The 21340-nt window shown below is 40.4% G+C and overlaps 1 protein-coding gene across 1 annotated transcript in view; it reads right to left on the minus strand.

Annotated features, from left to right (window-relative positions):
- Nucleotides 1-1086: 1086 nt before the first annotated feature.
- Nucleotides 1087-21340, minus strand: part of kirrel3a (kirre like nephrin family adhesion molecule 3a) — a 219103-nt gene continuing 198849 nt past the window's right edge. The window contains exons 10-15 of the mRNA XM_036595784.1: nucleotides 15092-15192; nucleotides 11612-11810; nucleotides 10920-11027; nucleotides 7643-7752; nucleotides 5878-5964; nucleotides 1087-1559 (exon numbers count right to left, since the gene is read on the minus strand). Of these exons, the coding sequence (XP_036451677.1) occupies nucleotides 1101-1559; nucleotides 5878-5964; nucleotides 7643-7752; nucleotides 10920-11027; nucleotides 11612-11810; nucleotides 15092-15192 (1064 nt within the window). The 3' untranslated portion in view covers nucleotides 1087-1100. The remainder of the gene's footprint in view (nucleotides 1560-5877; nucleotides 5965-7642; nucleotides 7753-10919; nucleotides 11028-11611; nucleotides 11811-15091; nucleotides 15193-21340) is intronic.

Genomic DNA, 21340 nt, shown 5'->3' on the forward strand with positions numbered 1-21340 from the left:
CAGACTAAGTCAATGGCAACTGTGAGGATGAAGGAGTCCTGATTGTCATGGAACAAACGTTCAATGAACTATGTTTCAGTAAGCGCACACTAGCTTTGAGCAAAAAGTCGCTCCACACGAAACAGGTGGCTCAGGTAACTTACAAAACACATTGCTTATTTAAAAAGTACACGTCCTGTGAGGCGTTTACACGCTATGTCCCGAAGTATCCAGACACCCCTTCTAATTAGTGGCTTTGTCTGATTAAGGCACACCCACTGCCGACACGGGTGTAATCTCCATGGAAAAGAATGGGCGGTAGAACGGGATGCTCGGGAACAGCGGCACACAAACCTGTTCTTAAAAATGAAGGTGCCAAAAAGGGCCCCCCCCCCCAAGAACTTCGTGAAGGTGTTTAAGTTTGAAAAACCACCACAAATTGAAAAACTTCTATTGAGTGAAACGTTTTTCATACAACTGTACATCCAAGTCAAGAACCTTTTGTTCTTATGTCCAATGCCAAGCACTGGCCAGAGTGGAATCTTCTTTCGGGAGTGATGGAGCTCCACCCACTACCTTCGGGATGAGCTGAAGCATTGTTTGTGATCTAAAACTAATCATCCAACATCAGTACCTGACCTCACTAATGCTCCATCAAATCCTCACAGCACTGTTCCAACATCTAGTGTAAAGCCTTTCCCAGGAGATTAGAGGTTGTTGCTGCAGGAAATGGTGGACAAATGCTCTATTTATACCTTTGAATTTTGAAGAAATGTTGGACATTATGATTCTGTGCAGGCAGCAGCTTCCTATAGAAAGCACGTGCAAGCCCTCACCCTCCAAGCCTGGTGGTAATCGTGCAATAAGGTCAGATCTAGCTAGCAGGTCAGAAATAAAAGCACTTAATCGGTAGAGAATTGGGTAAAAATCCTAAAGACAGGAAGAAATGCTTGACGATCAGGTGTCTGGATACTTTTGGACAGCTAGTGTACATCACCACCCGAGCAAAGAGCATGTAATTCCTCAAACGGGAGTCATGCGGAGGCACGTTGACTCTCCTCGTGTTCCTGGCCGTGTCCAGCGTTTGCCCTCTTGCCCTCGCCTCCCGCTCCCTCGGGCCCTCACACGTGGGTCTGCATGCGCTTCTGCAGGGGCCGCGTCAGGTCCGAGTTCTGCGAGGACGACTGCGAGTGATGCGAAGAGGACGAGGCCGAGGCCTTGCTGGCCTTGTCGAAGGGTGCGTAGCCGTTGTCCGGCCTGCTGTAGCTGCTGACGCTGCTGTCGCACTGCGTGTCCTGGAAGGAGCTGGAGTCGCTGAGGGACGCTCGCTGGAGCTCGCGTTCACACAGCTCGATGGAGCTGCTGCCCATGCCCAGCACGAAGCGCCCGCCGTAGTCGTAGAGCCTGTGGTTGGGCCCGGGGCCCAGCGTGGAGTAGATGTTGGTAAAGGACATTCCGGTGGGGACCCGCTGCTTGCCCAGGGTGGCGGTGGCAGGGTTGCGAACCTCAGCGGTCTGGCTGGTGGCAGGCGTGCTGTGCTCCTTGAAGGTGTTGACACTGTAGTAGCCATTAGTTGGGTCCTGAGCCAATAGGGAGAGAAAGAGAGACCAAAATCGTTCTCATTTTTGTCGTTGAAGACAATTAAAGAGTTTATAAATAGTACTCGACATTAACACTTGAGGAGAGTTGGAAATTTTGTTGGAGAAGTAAAAAGTGGTAAAAAAACATATGAAATCAGTTAACACATTTTTTAACAAAGCAAAAAAGAGTATTTGAAAAATGATCATTTTAGCATACAGTGTATAGCACATATATCACCAACCAGGGACAGCCTTTTGATGGAGACCCCTCTGGTCCTTATTGTGTCATATTTTTTTTTCTTTGTGACATTTGTCAAAATTAAACAGGATTGTTGCACATCAAAACTGTGCTGGTCTGGTTGCACCATTTGACTTACTTGTTGTGCCACCTGACTTTTCAGACTAATTTCAAATTAAACAGGCATATACTTAGACACCTGTAGAAACCTTTGTCTTTGAGTTTATACTTACATTGTTCAAATAAATAAACATTATTATTATAATTACACATTTTCATGGTTCTCCTGAGGTCAGACCTCCTGACATGGTAAACTGAACTATTCTAACCATGACTCAAAAATCACATTTTTTCCAAAATTTGTGAAAGGATTTGTGAAAGGGCTACCGACTTTGGCATTGCACCATGAAGGTCATTTGGAGTCTTCTTTATGCTGTAACACCCTGGTCCCTTGTTCATAAAAGCGTGTCAAAATAAAGGTCCTTTTTTTTTGGTTGTGGCACCTGACATTTGAGGAAATAAGAACTTGCGGACGTTTTCCAGTGAGTTGAGCACTTTTAAAGTCGCCTTAATTTGCAACGTGTTCTTCACATTTTGTAAACATAAAATCATGCCAAACTATTTTATTTTGAATTTTATAAAACTAAATTACCATGTTTAATAGTTTACTTAATTATATATGGTTGGACAGTTGCACCTCTTGACATTTTCCGACTTTCAGATTTTTTTAAGGATGCACTGAAAATTGTTTCACATACAAGAAGTATTGTTAAATAATTTGATATATGTCATGTATTTATTAAATTATTTTTGGGGGAAAATAATGAACTTGGACCCAAAAAGGCATATCATATCAATGACTGTTAAGCACCAAAACAGCTCTTTCAAAGGCCACTTAAGAATATGAAAAATTCTCACTAGGTCTGTCTACGTGGGTTATGATGAAGAGCATCCAATATACTGCATTAACTGAAATGCACACCCCAAACTGGCTGACAACTAACTGATAGCTTAGCTGCCAAAGCCTAATGTCACACCTTTCATAAGTTTCATACATTTGAAAGGTTTACTCCCTCTCCTTGTGTTATTTTTGTGAGGCACTTTGACCTGCATGTCATGCATGATCATGGTAAGCTCTATATAAAAGAGTATATATATAAATAAAGTTTATTTTTAAATGTACTAAAAAAGGATTGTCTTTGTGAGAAGACAGTAAAGAGACTCTTTATGCCAAAGAAGCCAGCAGAAGATACCCTGGTCCTCAAATGTTTGGGGCTTTTAAAGTGTTTAATAATTTTAGCTGTTGAGTAAAAACACCTCAAAGCCATTTGCTAATCCTCTGGGTATATTTAGCTCATCACTCAGCGTCATGTTCATTAAAATGTCTTCCTCTTGTCTAAATAATGATTTAGGAGTTTTCTTTTCCAAACTATTGTTAAAAGCACATATTGAAGCTCCTTTGGCCCAAAGGTGGTTTAAACATCTACAAGATTAGAGTGCTGACATCACTACAGGGGATGCACAGGGTCTACTGAATTGGCATGAAATTAAATAATTCATAAATCTTTTAGCATCACAAATATATATATGTCTGATACTGTTTTACTCTAAAGCAGGGGGCACACAGCTTGTTTGTTTGAAATGTTGGGTGGAAGACCAAAAATACAAAACAACACACAAATAAAAAAGTAGGTAGGTTTCAAATTGAGCAAATAAGAATTGAATTAATTATAAATAGTGTAATAAAGCAGTAAGCCATGAGGGGGCATGCTTTACAGTGATTTTATCACAGGTAAAGGTGTTGTTAGGCACAATGTGAAGCGGAGTAAAACTCCCTTATACGACCTCAAGGGGCTTGTAGCTTGTATAAAACGGCAGATAACATAAAACATGATAAAATACACACATTTTCAATAAATAATTTAGTAATAATAATAATTGAGATAAACAATTATTCTGCCAAGAAATGTATTTCCTTTAGTGTATGTTACTGTTGCCAAGCAACCATGGACTGCTGAAAGAAGACAATAAAGTTCAGTCACTGTTGTCAGTCATTGTTGTATCATAAATTGTTTTGCTAGCTAAATTACCACCAACACGACAATGCTAATTTCAATTGGCGCCTATCAGTCTTATTTAGCACCAAGCTAACAGTGCTGTTCGTCTTCATTTGGGATTTTATCCATGTCCCTACTCGATAAACAGTGCGCTATTTGGGAGTAGAAGCCAGGATTTCATAGCTTACATAGTGCACTATATAGGAAGAAGGCAGGAAGGCAGGATACACCCTGGACAGGTCGTCAGTCCATCGCAGGGCAGCAGCAATACAGTCAAAGATTATTCCATTATTAGCACAAGGATTTTTAGTGAGTGGGGCAGTAAAGCAGTTGTGAGGCAGTCATACTTGTGTGTATAGCGGCTCAGCCAGTCAGACTTTAGGACTGGACCGATTCGTTTTTATAAAACTGTTTGTTATCTCACTGCCTTCAGGGGTGGAGTTTGAGTAACCTTCTGGCAGGCCAAATCAAAAGGCCAAAAATGGGCAGCCCTGCTCTAAATAAACCTGCTTTGATATATTAAGTTTATGCAAACTAACAAAGAAAATATGCTCATTCATTCAACTCATTTTGAAAAGCTAGGTGTCCCCAAACTTTTGACAGGCAGTGTGTACCCTTATATGTTATCTCCGCAAATAGCAAAACTATCTGGCTGTTTCAGGACATCCTGTTTGCTCCCATATCAATCATCCTAGACCTGTTTGTTCGGAGTCTAATCAACTATTCACATTAACAACATCTTGCCAAACAATTACGAATATGGTAAGTGTGCCACGCCAGGTTATTACAACAGGTTTGCCTGGCTGTTTGCTTGTGCTCCACAAAAAAAAACAAAAAAACAAAAAAAAACCTGTGAGAAAATATTTTTTTTTTCCATCTCATGTTTATACACACTCTCAAAGCCAAGGTCAAGTTCAACTAGCACTAATTATAGTCAGCGTGACATGAAAATTAGGGAACAGACTGATAAGTGCTCCATGTTAAGAAGATTACATGGTTTAGTGGTGTGAAATAGTCATCTCCTGCATAAACAGTCAAATCCTGTTATCAGCTAATTAAATGGGCCTTGATGATTCGTGTTGGCATCGCATATGTGAAATAATCTCTGCAAAAAATTCACTCGCAGTTTATTTTTGGTTACATACACAAAATATCGATCTTTTTTTTCCTCTCTTAATCTTCGCCGCAGTTCAGCTGGTTCACAAAATCGAATATGTATTGGGGATTTTAGGAAAAGATGGAGCTTTTTTTTCTGGATTTTCCACCGGGAAAACATCATATTTATTGTCAAGACTGGATGGTTTTTGTCTGCACTAGCTTTGGGCTGTTGTCAGGCGGTCTGTAAGGGACAGGGGATATAAGCAGGCTCTACAGCAGACGCCTGAATCATACCACAGGAATTGAACCAGCAGAGGTTGACACTTACATGGTCATTAAGGCTATACAGTGAGCTGTATGGGGGCTATTCCTGATAACCAATCCAGAAAACCAAAGATATAGATTAGAACTGACCATAAAGGCAATGGAATTACTTGGAATACAACACAAGTAGAAGCACTTGAGGCCCACGTTCAATTATATTTTATTATTCTTTTATTACTGTTCCTACAGACCGAACCCTGGAGCAAATATTAATTGACTTCTGCTAAACGAAATTTGCATGGGCTGGACCAATGTGACCTCTATCATTTCCCAATTTAACCACAACAACATAATAAAAAAAACTTGGAAATGGAAGATTGAACAGGTACAGCCAATCACGGCAAAAGCACTTTTATTCCGTAGGTCTCTTTTAATCCGTCTGAGGCAGCTCTATCATAGTAACTGTCTGAAAACACTCAGATTCCTCTAAAACACTGAGATGGATGGCAACTGTTTGTCTCCTCCCAGTGCTGAGTCATAAACCGTGAGCCTCTACATTTTAGGATAATTGAATTTGAGATGAATTTGATAGAGGATCGCCCACTGAGAGCGCTTAATAAAGACGGATGAGCTTGAGGAGGTTCTCCTGGCTTTGTCTCACCTTAATGTGCTGGAACTCCTTCTCCTCTTCTTGAAGCACCTCCAGCTGCTTCAGAACTGACTCCTGCTGGAACTCACCACGCTCCATCTGCAGGAGAGAGAGAGAGAGAGAGAGAGAGAGAGAGAGACAGAGAAAGAGAAAGAGAGAGATAGAAAGAGAAAGAGCCAGGAAAAGAGAGAACACAGGTAGAGCCAAAAAGAGAGAGATAGAGAGAGAGATAGAGAGAGAGAGCCAGAGCCAGAGCCACAGGGAGAGGTAGTGGAGGGGGGGTTGAGTGTTCCAGAAAGAGAGAGAGAGAGAGACAGAGAGAGAGAGAGAGAGAGAGAGAGATAGTGGAGAGAATCAGGAGGGGAGAAAGTGTCAGAGTGTTAGAGAGAGCCAGGGAAAGAGAGAAGAAAGGTAGAGCCAGAGAGAGAGAGAGAGACAGACAGAGAGAGAGCCAGAACCAGAGGGAGAGAGTGGAGGGGGTGGGGGGGGATGGGGCGGTTGAAGAGAGTGTTCCAGTGAGAGACAGAGAGAGAGAGAGCGAGAGAGGGGGATAGTGGAGGGAATTGGGAGGGCAGAAAGAGTGTTGAGTGAGAGAGAGAGAGGGAGAGAGAGAGAGAGAGAGAGAGAGAGAGAGAGAGAGAGAGAGAGAGAGAGAGGTAATGGAGGGAATCAGGAGGGCAGAAATAGTGTTAAGAGTGAGAGAGAGAGAGAGAGAGAGAGAGAGAGAGAGAGAGAGAGAGAGAGAGAGGGGGGATAGTGGAGGGAATCAGGAGGGCAGAGAGAGTGTTAAGAGTGAGAGTGAGAGAGAGAGAGAGAGGGGGATAGTGGAGGGAATCGGGAGGGCAGAAAGAGTGTTAAGAGAGAGATAGAGAGAGAGAGAGAGAGAGAGAGATAGAGAAACAGTACTTTAGTATGGTACAACAGAAAGTAGCTGATATCTTCAAAGCATGCTGACTACACTCCAGGTCTACTATGTGGACAGTGTAGAGCTGCATGATATGGATATATGATAAATATTAGAACTGATAAGCATTAGAATTGCGATTATGTTGCTCTGTATTATGAATGCCATAAACCTTACAGCATATTAAAGATGCACTGGTGAACTGATAATGTGACATGGCTAAAGAGCGGCCTGCATTAACACACTGATTCATCAGAGCATCACTCACTGGGGCTAAACGTGGGTGGGACTGTAGCCTTACTAGGATGGGAACAAACTGAGTGTGAATTTCTAAACCAATCCAGCACCTTATGAAGGTGGAGCTCAAAGTAGGGGGATAGCACATGGGTGTAGTGCAAGTTAGCATGACTGTAAAGTCCCCCAGTTAAGCATGTAGATATGTGTCACATGTGTGAAGAGCACATTACATACAGTACAAATAAACAAACAACTCTTACAAGAGAAAAACAAGTTCCATTAGCTTGAGATACTGATTTTATCTGAACGTTAAACGAGCACAGACAAGTAGAATTTGGGGGAGTTTTGTAGTCTGACTCTGTGGGGACCCCCCCCCCGAGAAACACTCATCTGGAACCGTGATTGGTCAGGATGCTCACTGCATACCGTGACTGGTTAGACGTCTCATTTTCACACTGCAGCCTTCTGCGATCATCAATACTGCAAAGGTCAGTATTGAGAAAGCAATACAACAATATAGTGTAGACCCTGGATACTGAAACAGCCCTGCACTGCTACATGTGCAGGTATGCTCTGGTATGATTTATCAGGGCTCTGCTGTAGGACTGGAACGCCGTTAGGGAAAAAGGGACTCACCATCATTTGCTTCACGTTCGTGTGCTCCTCGGTCTCTCTGGCCGCGTTGTGATCCTTATGAACGATCTCTACACGAATGTCGTTTTTCGCCGAAACAACCCCTTTGAGATCTGAAAGATATCGCTCTGATTAGCCGGAGTGGCAGAATCACTAGCTCCGCAGCACACTGAGCTTCAGCTGAGCTTCAAAAGCGCTGGCCTCCACGTTCCCTGCTGGGCTTTTTTTGAGTGTCCCTGTGCTAGAGTGAGATCACAGCGCTCTACTTAGTCTATCAAAGAAACATGCACTGACAGTTTTTCTCAGACTTGGGCTGCTAATTTGGAAAAAAAAGACGGAGAAGAAGTAGAAGAAGAAGAAGAAGAAGAAGAACTGAGAAAGGAGCATGCATCGTGGTCTTACTTTCAGCTTTAATTGTGCTCGACAGTTCTCTCTGGCGGGTAGTGAGCGACACGGGCAGTGAGGACATTACCAGGTGCATGTCTTCTGTGGCACACAATCATAAACATGCGAATAAATACGGTGGACTGAAAAAATCAAGAACAAAACAAGAACAACAACAACAAAACTTCACAGTGCAGCTGCGCTACCTCTGACATGTGCGACAAAAGCAATAATTGCAGAGCAGTAGCTCACATCCCACGGGACCATTCATTATTTCAAAAGCAGTCAGTCGCAAGTAAGAGATAATGAGGCTAATAAAGACCCGGATTGGATCTCCTATCCTTCTGTCATCTATCTAAAAACGAACCACACTGCTACATCCACTTCGCATTCTCTAGTCTCTATGATAAAACAGATGGTTCTGGTTCTAAAATCTGATTGGCTGAGCTATGTTGAAATCTTTCATCTTTATGTACACATACCTATGGCCTCCTCACAACAACTGAATTCTGTATTACTCTACCAAGTCACTAAAAACCATTGAGCTTCTGACATGGACCACAAAGTATACTGATAAATGAAGTAAGAATCTGGTGTTGTTTAAACAGAGGGGCTGAAAACTAACTGACAGCAGGCTAAAAGACAGCTAATAGGCTAATCGATCCTTCATTAATATTGTTAGTCCTTGAATTGAAGTATGTCCTGAATGACTCACTGTAAAAAGTACAGTAAATGGTACTTAAATTACTTAGACACATCAAATGTCTGTTTATTGGCACTTCTGCCTTAAAGGTGCAGTGTGTACGATTTAGCAGGATCTATTAGCAGAAATAGAACATAATACACAAAACCACACTTTCATTAGTGTATAATCACCTGTAACTATGAATTGCTGTGTTTTATTTAGCTTAGAATGAGCCCTTATCTACATAGGAAGTGGGTCCTCTCCCAACAGAGGCCGCTATGCATTGCACTGCTGTGTTTCTACAGTTGCCCAGAATGGACAAATCAAAACCAAGCAGTGGCTCTAGAGACACCTTTCCATTTTTACGCTGAAACGGCAGCTTGAATTTGGTGGTGCTGTAGCACCGGCTTGGAAGATGTAGGGAGAAGAAGACTCAGTGGTTACTGCTGTTGCTGGCTAAACATTTTGTGTTGTGAGAAGTTTGAGAACATAATTTTGACAAATGGAGAAGTGAATCCTTGTCATCAAAGAAATAAAAACATGAAGAACCAATGTAAAATCAAGACAGGCGGCAGCAGAAATCGGCAATCGTAGGTTCTACTATACGCTTGGAAAGGGACGGGTGAGGGAGGGAGTATTTGGTTGTTCTGCTAGATACCCCTAAATCTTACGCAGAATTAAACCCAACGTGGCAAAACGAATGTGTGCCACCTTTAGTTCAGTGCTAACACAACACAGGACATCGCACTGAGACGCTAGTGGAATTAGCCTTAGTAGTAATTTGGTGAGCAAAAACTGCCTATAAGGAGGTCCCTGCATTAAACACTCGCACATTATGAAATTTTCATTATTACTTAACAACATATTACTTGTTCATGAAACTAACATAACATACAATGACAAAGTTCTTGTCCTCTCCCCAACAACAGCCCTTATTCTTTGAACATGTATGTTTTATCATATTTTATTTTGTCGCCATTGTAAAAAAGCAATAAGCCACATAAGACAGTGATTTTCCTATGGGTTAGGGCAGATTTGCACCTAAGAATGTGATAAAATTACTGTAATGCACAGCCTCTTGTGGATTATTGCTTTAATATGATCACATATCACTACACATTAATTAAATTGTGTATTCTGTGAATTCTGTATTCGGAAAGTTATGAGGAACCATTTCTGTTTGTGGAAAAATCTTTGATCAGTATGTTTGTGTGCTTGGGAACACGCGCCTACTGTTAGTGAACTACACTGCTAACAATGTTTACTGCAATTATTACTGATAATAAATTAAATTATTAATTTAACATTGGTGTATTTTTCCTATGCATTTTGCTGCTGATTTGTAAGAGCAAGCCACTCAAGTTGATTATAGTGATTATATCACTCTGCTATGTGTACCAAATACTCCTTAACTGGGAATTACACTACTGTTTAATAATTTCTGCATAATTCAATTGTTAAGATGTAAACAAAGTCATTAAGAGTGGTTTGATGTGAAATGGTGCCTAGCTGAGAAACCTCTGATTTTTTTACAGTGGTGGTGATAGGAACCAGGGGTCATAACATCTGTAATGCAAATACAGACACTTTATTTACTATCCACAACAACCAGTGGTCCTAAATGCGTTTTACATGTAATGTTGATGATGGTGAAATAGTGGTAAATCTGAAAAAAATGTTAACTTTGGGAATTTTCTATCCACAAATGGCTCTTAAAATATACATTTTAGGCCAAAATCCTTTCAAAACTATCGTGAAACTGCATATTCAAAACCATTTTATGCAATATCTTTCTGTGAGGGAGCTTTTACAGGCATTAAACTCTTCAGATGTCTGGTTCCTATCAACACCACTGTGAACCATTCAAGGAACATTTCCACTCTGAATGACTTCGTTTACATCTTAACCATTTAAAATAATGTAGACTTAAAAAAAAGGGTAGAATTCTACTTTAACTGTAGCAAAAATCACTGTAACAAAGCCTCGAGGGGCTCAGTGCTTTATTTTCTTAGTATTTTACAGCAAAGACTGCGCCAAATCACTGCTCCAAATCACAGTCGCGCGCTGCCCTGTGGAATTAGCCTAAAAACACACAGCGTCTCTGCGGACGTGTTCTAAACTCAAGGTGAGGAGTTACTCTCGCTGTTCTCTTGTTCCTCGCCCATTTATCAGCGGCGGGAAGCGAGGAGAGAGGGAGCGGGCGGCACTTACTCCTCTGGAGACGAGCGCAGCAGAAGGCCCCCAGGGTCCCCATGAGGACGATGAGCGCCAGGAAGGCTCCCACTGCAACCCCGATGATGACGGCCAAGCGCAGGGACCCTGAGGAGAACACAGAGCCAGCAGGGGTAATCAACAAGACTGAGACGCAACCCGCAAGAAGAAAAAAGAAAGAAAAAAAAAGAAAAAGGAAAAAAAAAAACACCAATGGAATCTAGTCCACGTGTCCATTTGTCACTTGGGAAGCCACAATAAAGCTTTTCCTCCCCGTCTCTCCGCTTAAGGATTCAATCCTAGAGGGAGAGCCTGCGGAGTGACCCCTTTGAATAAAGCCTGCTTTGGCTTCTTGGGAGGCAGATCTAATAAATGAAAATGGGGCAGCATTTGAATGAGAAAGCACCATCTAATTCCACATAAATATTTCAAAGGACTCATAAATGCAAGTAAAGACGATTTAGGGCAATTTAAATTAGATTACAAATGGAAGTTCTGAATGTCTAAATGCCATTAAGGAATTTCGCGGACTTAAATTGTTGACATTTACCCAAGTAAAGGAGCTTATCGGGGACTCGTTGCCCTTATGCTTGAAATAATCAAGGCAGCACTCTTAATCACTCCGAGACAGGGATAAAATAGACTCTCTCCACGCTCGCATGCACACATACGCCAGCGCACAAACCTCCCACCTTGTTCCTTTAGACGAATGATCTCCGTGTCGGAGCCGAAGCTGTTCCATGCCGTGCAGTTGTAAATGGTCTGGAAGTCGGCGGGGACGATGTTGCTCATGGTCAGCGTGGAGATGACCCCTTCCTCCGTACTGACCGTCTCCACAGTGTATCTCCCCGACGTTCCCGACTCCAGCACTGTTTCCTTCCAGGACCAGGCCTGCGGGTTTTTTTTCAAACAAAGAACATTTTATTTGTGTTTATTCTGTTTCATTTAAGGGATATTACAGATTTACAGTCCAGTAATAACAGAAAACAGGTGCATTCAACCCCCCAAACCCCCCTCTTCCCTTCTCATTATCCTTCCCAGTGCATCGCATCAGATTAAACTAAAGTAAATCAAATAAATAAATAAAAACTTGTAAACAAAGTATCATACATGATAGAGCAAAACAAATACATTAATATAATGCCAAAAAAACAAAGTTCTTAACTAACGGGATGTTCGGTTACTTTTAAATTAGCATGTGGTCTCGCAGTGAACTGTGACAATGTAACAAAAGGATGGTGGGTGGATGTATGAGTGGAGTCGTTTTATTATGGCTTCTCTCCAGAACTTTTAATACCGACAGTTCCTCTGCCAGGGTCATGTAATGAGCAGATACATTTTGAAGTAGATCTACAGAAAAGAAAATTAACTTTGCAAAGCATAAAACAACTACAACTATAAACCCTATTGCAAAAAAGTTGGGACAGTATGTGAAAACTGCTATAAAACAGAAAGCAGCAATTAGTAAGTTCTGCTTGATGTGCATAACATTGAAAACAGCACAAAAACACAGTCTTTGATGTGTCACCTTCTGAACTTCATTGAGTGCGTTTACATGCACTTAACAACCCAATAACTGCAGAAAATCAGATTTTGTCAGTAATCTGATCAACACGTTTGCATGCACTTGAGTAATCAGATAATGGGGAAACTCTGGGTCTACGTGAGTCAGGCAGTAATCAGATTTCTGCTTTACAACCAGCCAGTAAACTCACAGAAGAAGACGTGACGTAAACTACATGCCGCTTTTTTTTTTAAAACATTGCGCCACTTTACCTGAAAATATGAACAGACATCATCTAGAAGACGAAGAATATTTAAATCCTTCATTCCGTCAAGCATGTATTTGGTTTCAGTGTCGCTCCAAAAAGGTTTTGTTGCGTCTCGCAGCGACACTGCTTGCTTATTTCCAGTACCACCGTCTGTTTTTATACATGTGCGGACTGAGAAATCCGAAAGAAATCAGAGTAAGAGTTCACAGCACTGAGAAATCAGATTACTGAGCTAAAATCCAGCTCTTTTTATAGGATTTCTTAATCGGATTTCTAGGCCTTAGTCTGATCTAAGAAATCAAAGTGTGCTGTTTACGTGACCATTTGAATAATCAGATAACTGCAGAAATCCGATTATGATCGGAATATTGGGTGCATGTAAATGCGCTCATTGCTTTTTGATAAATATACGCTCATTCTAAATTTGACGCAACATGTTCCAAAAAAATTAGGACAGGGGAATGTTTACCACTGTCACATCACCCCTCCTATTAACAGCACTTGATAACCATTTGGGGACTGAAGGATTAAATATCTTGTACTGTTTTCACTTAAGTACAGGTCAAAGTGGATTTATAAATCACTGCTCTCTGTTCTTATTTGCATTTAACTTACTGCCCCAACTTTTTTTGGAATTGAGTTTGTATATACAAGTAGAACTTAACGAGATTCATAATCACTGTTGAAGTATTAAGAGGAGGTATAAATAACACCAAAGAACTTCTGCACTAGAGGTTTGATACCATATGAAAACACGACACTCGATACGCAGAATACAGCAAAGCAACAGAAGCAGAAAGCAAAGCTCCGGCGAGCATGCCGACACCATCTGTAGACTGTAGTTTCTGAGATGATGAAACAGTTCATAACTGACAGCCAAAATGCAAATATAATTTAAAAAAATAAAGGAGTTCAATACCTTGGATGACCAGCTGTTCTCTTTTGTCAAGGCCATTGGATTTCATGGCACATACTGTATTTTATGCAAGCTGTTTTTATACAGGTATCAGTTTTCGGCTCAGTGAGCCCTCAAATTCGGTTTCGGTTTCAGCCAAAGACTCTATTTCACTGCATCACTCTGAAGTTTACTTACTTTGTAAATAGAATAAAGAAATCTGGGAGTTATATTCATGTATCCTTTACTGCAAGCGTAGGCTTACACAATTCTCTTAACTAGACAATATATCTAATATTTTTTATTTTGAGATGGTTGTGCACTTATTATAAGAATATTTAGCTCATTTCTAGATGTTTTACATGTTTTGAGTGATTTTATTAAGTAAAATTATCCCACTATATTGGCAGATAATGTTGCTGGTTTCAAGGATATTTCTTAAAACAAGCACAATTATCTGTCAATATAGTGAGATAATTTTACCTAAAATTACTTAAAACAAGCATAAAAATGTTTGGAAATAAGTTAAATAATCTTAAAATAAGCTTAACAATCTCAACAGGAGAAATATTGGATATATCAACTAGATAATTTTACTTGATAAGATACTAATCTGTTGTTTGCTGTGTACTGCGTGCATCATGTCGCTTCTGCTTCTGCTGTAATATCGGCTTTACAGTAAGCAATTCCATTGTCAGAATTATAATAATAATGCAATTTCCCCATTCATCAGAAAATAACACATCTGTATACAGTACACTGTGCACTCCTATAGCATGGTGGTGCTCTACTTTTGCTATATGTGGCAGTAAGGATCTTCAAGTGAAACCCTTTCAAAGCAGTGAGACAGACAGTGTGAATAGATCTGAAGTAAATACGTTGGTGTGCAAAGTCTCAGGAGGACCAACGGTGTTGCTTGGAATGCTATCCCGAGCTGCAGTACCTACAAAGAACTGGAGCAGTAGCAGCAGCCAGTGTCAGGCGAGATAAACCGATAGATGAGCCTCTGCGTCCTAACAACTACTAGAATCTGACAGGCAAACATTATAGAAAAACTTTAAACAAGCAGAGAAAGATGATATGAATGCAAACATGATGGAGAAATATAACCACACTTAACAGTGGTCTAAAATAACTAGAGCATAGAGACACTTCTTTTAAGCACCATTAGTCTAGGAGCATAAAGTCATAGCAGTCAGCCCTGCTTCATAGAGCTGTATGTCATATATCATCGCCCATTATTTTTGCCTTTGTTCTGCAGAGTGCTGCCCATCATTTCATATCGGTGAACTTGGAAGAGATTTCGTGGAAAGGGGCCCGCAGCTGCAGGCTGCCTGATACTGGAGAGGAGATCCATCTGGTAATGAGTACGGAGCTGCTGGCCGCTGGCCCACCGCCGTATCAATGGCCCGGGTTACGGAAGAGAGCCGCGCGGGGTGAAAGAGGCAGAGAAAAAGAGAGAGAGAGAGAGAGAGCGATAGAGAGGGAGAGAGAGGAGCACTTACAATGCGATCCGGAGGAGGGGTGCTGCGGATGAAGCACTTGATCTGGCCCTTCTCGCCGTACAGAGCCTGCTGGGTCTGGGTGCTGGAGATAGTGGGAGGGCCTGAAAGCGGGCATGACAATCAGTCAGTCAGTCAGCCACTCGGTCGCTTCACCGCACACCCCCCTACCGCCTATCACACCGCACACACGCCGCACACTCGCCGCCTGCAGGGATGTGCAGGGGACTCGGGCACACAGCACAGCACAGCACTGAAAACAAGCCATTTATTACCCTTACACTCTGTCTCGTGTTTTGTTCACAAGCAATCATTCAAAAGTAAGGAAGCACCGTGCAAAAGTTCTCATTTATTAACCAATTTGATTGGCACATGTTTAAAATGATTCTAATATGACTTAGAATAGCTTGTAGAACTTCACAGGTTTCAAATAACTTCTAGGGAGCTGTAAAAAGATTCAGATTAAGATGAACAGAGATGCTGATTTCAAAATGCATGAGAAAGCTGTATAACTTTAATAACAGGTGCACTCTTAAAAAATTCTAGTAAATATAGCGGTTCTATTTAGAACCATGCATTCTCTATATAGAACCATTTCATGCTTAAATGGTTCTTTGCATGGTAAAATGGTTCTTTAAATTGATGGAGAATGTGTTGTGAATGGTTGTATATAAAACATTTTTAATGGTTCCATATAGCACCAAAAAGGGTTCTTCTATTGTTATTTCAGGCTTGCGAACCACTTCTTCAGTACTTCAGTCTTAAGATCCATTTCACCAAGTAAAGAATGTAAAGAACCATTTAAGCATAAAATGATTCTATTTAGAACTCATGGTTCTTAAGATTGATGGAGAATGTGCTGTATATGGTTGTATATATATAACCTTTCTCAAAATGGTTCCATAAAGCACCAAAAAAGGGTTCTTCTATTGTTATTTCAGGCTTGCAACAATAGAAGAATCCTTCTAGGTGCTATATAGAACCATATACAACACATTCCCCATCAGTCTTAAGAACCATTTCACCATGTAAAGAACCATTTAAGCATAAATGCATCAATATAGAACTCATGGTTCTTAAGACTAATGGGGAATGTGCTGTAAATGGTTGTATATATAACCTTTCTGAAAATGGTTCCATATAGCACCAACAAGGGTTCTTCTATTGTCATTTCAGTAGAAAAATCCTTTTAGGTGCTATATGGAACCATATACAACACATTCCCCATCAGTCTTAAAAACCATTACACCATGCAAAAAAACTATTTAAGAATAAAATGATTCTATATAGAACTCAATATTCTAAATAGAACCATTGCCTTTACTAAAGAACCCTTGAAGAACCATCTGTGGGAGTTAGAAGTATTTCTCAAGTCCCAAATCCAAAACTAAAGGTCAGTATGGATTTTTCAGCGAATTTAATGCCGTTTCAGCACTGAACACTAAAAACGATGTATGTAGGACTGAATGATGAATCATTTTAATATTGAAATTTCAATATGAAAGAGTGCAGTTTTAATGATGCCTTACATTAATAAAAATGTATTTATTTAAGTTTTGTAGTGAAAATAATCACATTTAAATCACGATTGCAATATTTATCAGCAAAATTGCAATTAGATATTATCCCAAAATCATTCACCCTTATCTGTATGGTAACCGTAACATAGTCTACGGCAGTGTTCTCCAACCCGGCCCTCAAGGCCCTGAGACAGTCTACAATTTTCCTTCATCTTTAATTGTTAAGACAGTTTGGAGCAAAATTGCGGAATGTCTGGGGGTCCCTGAGGACCAGGCTAGGAAACATTGGCCTATAACATGTTAGTAGTATGCAGTATATATCATTTTTTTCACCCTTCCAAAATGAGTAAATGCACCATACATGGATAACCATGACAGACACAATGGTATAGACAAAGAGTGATGCAATTATACATGAAATAAAAAGTGAACCATCTTTAAAGTGCATTGAAATATGAGGGTAAAAACACTGCATGTTCTCAAGTGACACATGACAACGACTCTAACTAGCTGAACATAAACCGAAAACAACCGATAGCTGTTCTTTGTTTAAACTGTTCAGTTAGAGAGAGCTTAGTCTTTCGTATAACTAAAAGGAAAATGGTAAATTAGCCTGGTAAGCCCATTTAAAGCCCGTTTAAACTTTGCCTGTTTCCAGCTTACAGAGAGGCAAACTCCTGCCTTCTGTGCACCAAAATAAAATAAGCAAAGCATAATTTACTGTCGAAGTCAAAGTCTGAGACATTGGTGTCAAAGTCAAAGTCTGAGACATTGGTGCTGAAGTAAAAGTCCAAGTCATAGGTGTTCAAGTCAAGGTCTGAGTCTTCCGTTTTCCAGTTAAAGTCTGAGTCATTTGTGTTCAAGTCAAAGTCTAAGTCGTTGATGTTCCAAGTCAATATCTAAAGCACTGGTGTTCAAGTCAAACATTAAGTCATTGGTGTTCAGGTTTAAGTCACCAGTGTTCAAGTCAAAATCTGAGTCATCGGTGTTCAAGTCGAAGTTCAAGTCCTCTGTGTTCAAGTCCAAGTCAAATCACAAGCTTTTACATTTGGTTGAGCTCAGTCTGAAGTTATCAAATTTATGACTCGAGTCTGACTTCATCTGACATTTCTGGTATCAATTTACAATGTTATGAAAATTTTAACATCCAGAATGGGTATATTTTAAAAGAATCAACTCTCGATGCAGATAACTTGATGAAAATCATAAAATAGATTTTTACAGCGTATGATTTACACTCACGGGTGATCGCAGCCATAAATGAGCACTATAATTAGACACAACTACTTGTTGCCAAAAAACCTCAAAGATTTAAAATTACTTGTGGTGACGAGTCTATACTACATAAATGTATCCTTTGTAAGTGATTACCGTTTATAATAAAGCAAAAATCATTTCTATGACAAGAGATTGCAAACCTTCCCGTGGCAGTGAGCCTTTTACTGGCTTTGTTTATCTGCAGAAGAGGCTCGGGTTGTGCCGGGTGAGGGTGTTTTTGCGGTCAAAAGTGTGACAGAGAGAAAGGCAGAAGTGATAAGAGCTCAGCCTGGTGAGACTTGTCTCGTCCGGGTGCTGCCCGAAGATTTAATTTTCGCAGCGTGTTTGCGATGCGAGAGGCTTTGAAACAGTTGAACTTTAACCCTTACAAAGCTGTGATGACAGTACCGCCTCTCGAGAAAGATAATCTCTGGAGCCTGTGGCCGTGTGAAAACTCCCCAATTCACCGTTTACAATGACAAATGAGGATGAAAAGTGTGACTCCTGCTCTGACAAACTGTTAGAAACAAGCACACAATGCACACATGCACAATATAAACTGTCAGCCGTTTATCAGTGCGTCACCTATTGTTTCCCACCTCAACTTATATCACGTAAAATTAAACACAATTGTAAACTCGCTCATACTCTTGTAAAATTAGGCAAGAGTAAATATTTTTAAACATTTTTTTCCTGTTATAAGTAAGTGATTTTATATCATTCTTTTTGTTGTTTTAACCCTATAATGTTCCTTTGGCATTAATAAAGCTGCTATATATCTATATGTGTATCTATCTAGGTATCTACCTATGTATGTATGTATGTATGTACATATATACATAGGTGGGTACCTAGATAGATACATATATAGAAAAGAGTCCCAGGGAACACAGTACAAAACATTTTAAATGTTTGTATGATACTAACATTGAGTGTTATATTACATATTAAACAACATCCAGCAAAATTAAAAAAAAAAAAGAAAAAAACAAGACGAATATAATAAAGCATGGCTTAAAAAAGCTAATTGGACCTGAGAACTGTGTGGGCGTGGTCCAAATATTCTGATGAGCATGCATGATTGACAGCCCTTAGTCCAATATTCCCAGCCACTGAAGTGGAACTAAACAAAACAACTTGAGTGAGAAGAAATGAGTGAAACAGGCACTATATATACAGGTGGTGATGCAGAGCCCACTGCTGTGCTCAAGACTCACAGGCTTTAATGGGGCGACATCCTGAAGAAGGTAAAGTTCTTGTACAGAACCTTGTTACTACAGATCGATGAGCTAGCCTGGTAGCTCAGTTATGCTTGCTAGGTTAGCTTTCGCTTGGTGGTTAGCTTTCTCCTGGTAAATCTGGTTTTGTGAAAGCTGTATGGGCAGGACAAAGCACATCAGCCTTGTGATTGGTGATGATACTGCTTACAGAAACTGGACCCAGGTTCTTCAAAAGAGGTGAATATTGGCGCAATATCTCAACTACCTAGTGGGGATCGGAAGGTCATTTACAGGACGTACTTGTATGTATACTGTGTGCCCACTTCGCTCAGTACTTACTGGAGTACATTAACAGGCTAACTTATGTTCCTCATGATAGTTACAAAAACGTACTAGATTTGAATGTTTATGCAGTTAAATCAAGCACAAAATTCACCATGATTTTACTCCATTCATTGTGCCAGTTTTGGTTTGTATTATTGTTTGTCATCTAAATTCAACAATTTAGGTTCCCTGGACTTCAAACATGCATTTGAGTTTTTTTCCTGATGCCTGCACTTAATGGATATTTTGACTGGAAATTGAATAAATGAAGTGTGGTCTCTGACTCAGTACTGTATCACATATTGTAAAATGCCTTTGAGTATCGTAATTTTACATTTTTGCCATATCGCCCACCCTAACCCCGAGGTCTCTGTGTGGAGCCAAAGTCATGCTAATGAAAGTCTGGATCAGACCGCTGTACTCTCCCACACTCTGCGGCTGCGTTTCTCCGGAAAATGTGAAACAATGTTCTCTCTCCTCCTCTTAATTACGCATGGATACAAAGACTGGAATTGGTGGTGGTGGGGGGTGCGATAGCATTCCATGGCTTTCCAGCAGAGGCCTGTTCCGATAGAGTCCTCCGGGGAAGCCAAACAAATCTGACGGGGGATCGCGGCCGTAAATGAGCACTATAATTAGATGGCTTTATCTTACTGCCTCAGCCTGGGAAGCTCCATCCAAACAGAGGGAAAGAGAGAGAGGGACGCTGGGAAGAAGAAATAGAGGCTCATATGTCTTTCCTGTTCATCCAGCACACAAGGGGAGAAATCGAGGAGCCCAGCTGAGACAGCATGGATACAGTGCTGGGCGATACTGATGTCACAGTTTTGTCCAATATGGGGTGATATCACAGTATTAGATGTTTACTTTATTAGATATTAGTATTACAGTATATATATACTGCTCAGAAATCAAAAAGCGGATGACCTTAGACCCTCAGAAAAAGGATTCTACACAATGATTTTTTCCCTGAAAAGGACGTTGTTTGTATGGCAGCATGTGTTCATGGTGCCTTCAAAGATGTGCAAATCACCCATGCCATGTACACTAATACCATCATACCATCACAGATGCTGGCTTTTGAACTGTGTGCTGATAAAAAGCTGGGTGGTCTTTAGCCTGGAAGACGCAGTGTCCATGATTTTCAAAAAGAATTTCAAATTTTTATTCGCCGGACCACAGAACACTTTTCCACTTCACCTCAGTCCATCTTAAATAAGCACAGGCCCAGAGAAGGCGGCGGCGTTTCTGGATCCTGTTTATATATGGTTTCTTCTTTGCATGGCAGTTTTAACCTGCATTTGCGGTTAAAACTCTGTCATGCAAAGATCACTGCCAGCCAATATTGTTTTTGTGCCTTGTCCCTTGCATACAGAGATTTCTCTGGATTCTCTGCATCTTTTAATGTTATTATGTACCGCAGATGATCAAATCCCCAAGTTCTTTGTTATTTTACTTTGAGAAACATTATCCGTGAGTTGTTGCACTATTTGTCCACACAGTCTTTTCGCACAGTGGTGAACTTCTCATCATCTTTACTTCTAAAAACTCAGCCTCTCTGGGATGCTCTTTTTATACCCAATCATGACCTGTTGCCCATCAACCAGTAAATGGATTTCTTAGCATTACACAACTTTTCCAAATATATGGGCATATATTTTTTTAAAAACAATACAATTTCCCTATTTTATTCAATTAAATATAGGGTTTAAACAATTTGAACATCACTGCATTCTGTTTTTATTTACATTTTGCACAGTGTCCCAACCTTTTTTGGAACGTGGTTGTAATATAAGCTAACATAATTGTTTTAGTTTCATGCTCTGAAAAAACATAGTTTTTGTGTAGTTTTTTATGTACAGTGCTGTGCAGAAGACTAAGAATAACAGCTTTTTATTTAACTGCCAGTCAAGCATTAAGTAGTTAAGTTA

The sequence above is a fragment of the Colossoma macropomum genome, unplaced genomic scaffold, assembly GCF_904425465.1.
Source record: "Colossoma macropomum unplaced genomic scaffold, Colossoma_macropomum, whole genome shotgun sequence".
NCBI lineage: Eukaryota > Metazoa > Chordata > Actinopteri > Characiformes > Serrasalmidae > Colossoma > Colossoma macropomum.